Source organism: Chenopodium album, chromosome 19 (assembly GCF_948465745.1).
Source record: "Chenopodium album chromosome 19, dcCheAlbu1.1, whole genome shotgun sequence".
Taxonomy (NCBI): domain Eukaryota; kingdom Viridiplantae; phylum Streptophyta; class Magnoliopsida; order Caryophyllales; family Amaranthaceae; genus Chenopodium; species Chenopodium album.
In genome coordinates this window covers 33,939,421-33,945,678 of record NC_137852.1, presented here as the reverse complement: position 1 = coordinate 33,945,678, position 6,258 = coordinate 33,939,421, and the positions used below count along the sequence as shown (strand labels likewise).

The following is a 6,258-nucleotide window of genomic DNA, read 5'->3' as shown; positions in this document are numbered from 1 at the left end:
GTGGTAGTTGGCCTGATCGGGCGAGCTTGTTTACATTGGTGTTCCGCTTCGTAGTGGGCTTCATTGATAGGGCCCACTTGATTTGTTTGCTATGGCGGTGAACTTGTTTATTTAAGGGAGGTAGCAGTTTTAAGGAGTCCTCTTTATTATTTTTCTTTTAGTCTTAGTTAGATTTCCGTATTTAGTTCAATTATTAGGAATTTCTTAGTTTTGTTCGCTTTTCGTCAATTTCGTTTTTCATGCAAGTATATTAGTTTACTTCTTTTTTTTTTTTTTTTTTTTTTTGAGGAAAAGGTAGCACGAGCATATTATTAAATCAAATCAATTTCCGCCAAAGTCGAAATACTCTGGGGAAAAGGACCAGTACAAACATATTCATCACTACTACTAGTATCCCATTTAGCCATATAATGGGCTACAGTATTACATGCTCGTCTAACATGAGAAAACTTGCAATAATCAAAGAAATTACTCTCTAAGCGTATGTCATCAAAAATTAGGTGAATAGGAGAGTACCCACCTTTTATGTTATGCACACCTCGAACCACATTGATAGAATCACACTCAACATGAACGCGCCGGAGCCCAAATCGATTGGCTAGCTGTAATCCATATCTTGCAGCAAGACCTTCAGCAATTTCAGGTGTAGTATAAGACATGCGTCGCTTACCAGCCACAAGGATGCCACCCTGCGCATCACGAATTATCACACCAAGACCCACATCCCTTCCTTCACACACATAAGCATTCGCATTCACTTTCATCAAACCTGATCAAGGCCGAGCCCAAGCAGAATTTCGGGCAGCAGTAGTGGCTAAGTCCCCTCCCCTCCCTGCGACCTTCACATTGTATTCACATACTCCTCCACCATCCTTGCAAAACCAGCAGCCACAATTACAGCATTCGGGCTTTCATTGCTAAACACTTTCTTATTTCTGCAAAACCACGTTGCCCACATCAAAGCCCCAAGTGACCGCATCTCACTTGCCTTGTATTTGCGCCCCAACCAACTCCATAACTCCACAAAAGACTGAATTAGAGCCCCTACAAGTTTGTGCCTTAATTCACTATGACTCCAAATTTCAGTAGCAGCTCGGCAGAAGAACAAATCATGACAAATTGACTCAACATAAGTACCGCAAATTTCACAGGATGAATTATCAACAATGTGGCGATGTACAAGCCGTTCTTTAACTGCCATATTACCTTTGCACGCATCCCACACGAAGTGTTTCAGCTTTGGGGGCCCTGCCATGTTTCATATACCTCGCCAAACCTCAGCCAAATCCTCTTCAATCTGCACAACACCACCCAAACGAGCTAGCCAATAGCCAGATTTCACAGAATACACATCCTCCTTTGATTGAGTCCAGAAGAGTGCATCAGCAGGCCTTCTAAGTGAAATCAGAGTAGCAAGAATAGCAGCCCTAATAGCATTAGGGAATGATGCTTTAATAAGCTCTGCATCCCACTCACTGCAGCTGTCAACCATGAGCTCACACACGCATTTCCAGGTTAATTACTACCCGCAGTCGGATCAAGTTGGAGTACTCTGCCATTGTCACAAACCCAAGGGTCAGTCCATACCTTGATGTCATTACCATTGCCTACTCTCCATGCCAAGCCATCTCTCAACAAAGACTTAGCTTCCTAAATACTCCTCCACAAAAAACTAGGATCATAACCCCTATTAGCATCCATAATACTTACTCGAATGCTTGAAGTATCTAGCCTTCAAAATACTATGAAGCAGGGACTTGTCATCCTTCAATAAGCGCCAAGCTTGCTTAGCCAACAACGCTTGGTTAAAACACTTTAAATCACGGAAGCCAAGGCCCCCCATTGCCTTCGGACGACATAAGTTTTCCCAGTTTTGCCAGTGAAGTTTCCTCACATCCTCTCTAGAACCCCACCAAAACCTTGACAACAAAGTATGAATTTCGTCGATCAAACTATCCGGGATTTTAAAAACACTCATCATATACGTGGGTATGGCTTGAGCCACGGCTTTAATGAGGATCTCTTTCCCGGGTCGCGACAACATTTTCTCCTTCCACCCATTTAATTTTTTCCACACACGCTCCTTCAAACACATAAACATGGCTTTCTTTGATTTTCCAATAATAGTCGGAAGCCCCAAATATTTCTCATGTTTATCTACCTCTCTCATCCCCAATGTCTCAATTATCTCCCTCCTCCGATCAGTTGACACACATTTACTAAAAGTTTCATCCGTCTTATCAAGATTAACTTTCTGGCCAAACGCTCTTTCATACACACTGATAATATCAGCAACAACAGATCATTCCTGTAGGGTAGCTTTAGCAAATAAAATACTGTCATCGGCAAAAAACAAATGAGACACTCTAGGGGCACCATTACAAACTTTTGCCCTTTTAATTTTTTTTATCCCTCGCAGCACGGGATAACAGGGAGGAAAAAGCACCTCGAAAAATAAAGAAAATTAAACTTTGATTTAATTCTCTATTAAACAAAGTTTGATTAATTTTTTTCATTTAACTTTTACCTAAGGAGTTAAAGAAAAAATAAAAAATATATATATAAAGAAAAAAGAACTACGCAATGATCTGATTTTGTGATACGAATACGTAGGCAATCTATAAGATTTGGTCATATCAAAATATCGAAATATAAAGCTCATTTCATTTTATTCAAAAAAATACTACCTCCGTTTCGCATTATCTGCAACAAAGGGGTATTATTTGTGAGATATAAAATTCCTTTGTTGCAGATAATGCGAAACGGAGGTAGTAAATAGAAAGGACATTGTTGAGCTAAATTGTAAAGCAAAAAAAAAAAAAAAGGCATAGTGGTGATTACACTTTATTCAAAAAAAAAAAACATAATAAAATTGTGTAAAATTCTAAGGCTTCACTATATCCTCGATTGTCACGGATAATGGAGGAGTAGTTTCCATCGCAGTATTTTCAGAAACCTTAGAACTCTCCCCTACATTCTTCTTCTTGATCCATACATTGTTCTTCAATTCGGGAATAGGAGCCTTTTCAACCCTTTTTCCTTTTTCCGAAGCTTTTGTTAGAGTCCTTTTTTGGGTTTGTTGTGAAGGTTCCTTGATTATCACGCCTTTTTGTGCGGGTTTGGAAGGAGCTTTCCTTTTGGATTCCTTTTGGCAGTGCCAGCACAACTCCTTAACTTGCGCTCAAAATACGACGACAAAAAAAACTTACGTGTAATAGGAGTGGACTCCCCGTGAAATTATTTTCGTTAGGATCTCCTCTAAGGCGATTCAAGCATAGAATGGTTTCCACCAAAGCCAAAGGAGCGGGTGAATGACATCCCTCTATTTGCTCAACTACAAACACCATGGAATAGTCTCCATATTCTTTGCCTGTCCTAAGTAAACAATTGACAACAAGACAATAACATAAAGCACAAATTTTAAAGCGTTGTTTAGTCATGTTGTCACGAGGGGCAGCGAAATGTTCAATAAATTGAATTAAATTCACGCCTTTATCAGTTCCAATATTAGTCATGTCATTGTCAGACAAGCCGAAAATCTTTGGAATACAGGTTTGGGATCTGACAATGGAGGCGAATAAGTCACGGGGAGGTCTTTGTAGGGAAGCCTAGCAAGGCCTCAAACTCACCAGGAAGGGGAATAATTTCGTCCCCTTTAAATAAGAAAAGATGGTGGTTGGAATCCCAATGGTTAATCGCGACATGAAGGAAGTCAAAATTAATTACTAATTGCATATAGTTCAATAGAGGATCTAGGTGATAAATTTTGAAAGCTAGTTTGTCCTCGTTTGAAAGGGAGGTGACCCATTGCTTCAATCGTTGTTCAAAGGTTTTTACCATTGTTTAATATTTAAAAAAAAAAAGAGAAGAAGAAAATAAGAATTTAGATTATTTCTTTTAGTTCTTATAAAATTGTTAAGCAAATGAATGCGAGATGATTAGAAACCTATATGAAGCCATTCTTAAATAGACCCAAGAGGGGCCAAAATTTCGGCAATTTTCGCGCAAAGGAAAGTTTAGAAACAGGTGGTGTGCGACACTCATGAAGTTGCGCACGACATCTGCGCGCAACTAAATCACATGTGCACGACAGCCGCGCGCAACTCCTTCAGTTGCGCGCGTCTCCTCTGTCGCGACATGTGGTTTAGGATTATTTCCGTATTTTGACCTACATATTAACGGAATCTTAACGAAATCTTAAGACTAATAATATGCTTGCCTTTTGCTAATTCTTGTGTTCTTTGTTTCGTTTTCTTTTTTTATTTATTTTATTTTTATTTTTCTTTTTTTATTTATTTTCTCTTCTTATTTTTTTTTTCTTCTTTTCTTCTTTTTTCGTTTTTCTCTCTTTCTTTCCTTTTCCTTTCTTTCTTTTGTTTTTTTTTCGAGGGGGGTAAGGCCCCGTTCTTTAGAGCTGCTCTGCTCTGCTTTGCTCTGCTGAAATCTGCTCTGCTTTGCTTTGCTCTGCTCTGCTCTGCTCTGCTCTGCTTTGCTCTGCTCTGCTCTACCCTGCTCTGCTCTGCTCTGCTTAAAATTAATACTTAATATTGAATTATTATAATAATAATGTATATTTAATAATAATAATAATAATAAATAATTAATACTTAATGATAATAATAATCAATATTTAATAATAATAATAAATAAATAATATTTTATAATAATAATAATAATAAATATTTAATAATAATAATATATAATTAATATTTAATAATAATAATATATAAATAATATTTAATAATAATATATAATTAATATTTAATAATAAAAATATATAAATAATATTTAATAATAATAATAAATATTTAATGATAATAATATATAATTAATATTTAATAATAATAATAATAATATATAATTAATATTTAATAATAATAATATATAATTAATATTTAATAATAATAATATATAATTAATATTTAATAATAATAATATTATTAAATATTAATATTTAATAATAATAATAATTAATATTTAATAATAATAATATTAATAATAATATAATTAATATTTAATAATAATAATATTAATAATAACATAATTAATATTTGATAATAATAATATTAATAATATAATTAATATTTAATAATATAAATATTATTAATTATAATTAATATTTAATAATAAAATTTAGTAGTAGTAGTAAGTATAAGTAGTAGTAGTAGTAGTAGTAGTAGTAGTAGTAGTAGTAGTAGTTATAATAATAATAATAATAATAATAATAATAATAATAATAATAATAATAATAATATTAGTAATAATAATAATAATAGTAAAAATAATAATAATAATAATAGTAATAATAATAGTAATAATAATAATAATAATAATAATAATAGTAATAATAATAATAATAGTAAAAATAATAATATTAGTAATAATAATAATATTAATATTAATGAAATCTGCTCTGCTCTGCTCGGCTCTGCTTTGCTCTACTCTGCTCTGCTTCAATCTGCTCTGCTCTGCTGAAATCTGCTCTGCTCTGCTTTGCTCTGCTCTGCTCTGCTGAAATCTGCTCTGCTCTGCTCTGCTCTGCCCAGAAGCTCAAAAGAACAGGGCCTAAGTCGGGAACCCTTTCCCTCCCTCGGAAAATTTTTGTTTTTTTTAAAAGTACATATGAAAACAAAAAAAAATAATATGACATATACAAAAAAGAAAATGTGTGTCATATGTACAATAGAAACAAGAAATATGTGTACAATGTTTCCTGAAGAAAAAAAAATAATAACAAAATGTGTACAAAAGGGCACAGGGTGCTCTGCGACTGCTAGACGGCTGTTGTACATCCTGTAAAAATCCAAACCGAAGATTAATACATGCAATGTAATAACTTCGTCAAAAAAAATATATATATATAAATAAAACTTACCGCGATCATCCAATGATCACGGCATGACAAAGTCACGAGGGCTCTCCGATAAGCAGCTCGGAAAGCACGTAGGGTCCTCACCATGTCGTTCACGGTCTCCCGCGGAACCTGTTCCAAAAAAAATAAAAATATACAAGGATGGTTAATAGATAAATGTATATGAAGCAAAAATAGAAATATTTTAAGTACATATACAAAAGGACATACCGACTCAACCGTCTCAGGAACGAACGGTATCCCCTCATCATCCTCCGCTGCTAGAAGGATCTCACGAATTACTGATCCAACAACATCGGTATACGTGATCTCCGCTGAAGGAAGCACCCAACCACCTAGCTCGACTCGCTAAAAAATATATAAATATAAAACGATAAAAAAGAGGG

At 34.6% G+C, this 6,258-nt stretch overlaps 1 protein-coding gene across 1 annotated transcript; it reads right to left on the bottom strand.

The window, feature by feature from the left end:
• Positions 1-311: 311 nt before the first annotated feature.
• On the bottom strand, positions 312-764 carry LOC145594257 (uncharacterized). Its single transcript, XM_081650592.1, has one exon. It carries the CDS (start codon positions 762-764, stop codon positions 312-314), a length of 453 nt encoding a protein of 150 aa, XP_081506718.1.
• Between the last annotated feature and the right edge of the window lie 5,494 nt (positions 765-6,258).

Excerpts from the sequence above, each read along its gene's own strand:
- LOC145594257 (XM_081650592.1), bottom strand. The coding sequence starts at position 764 with ATGAAAGTGAATGCGAATGCTTATGTGTGTGAAGGAAGGGATGTGGGT.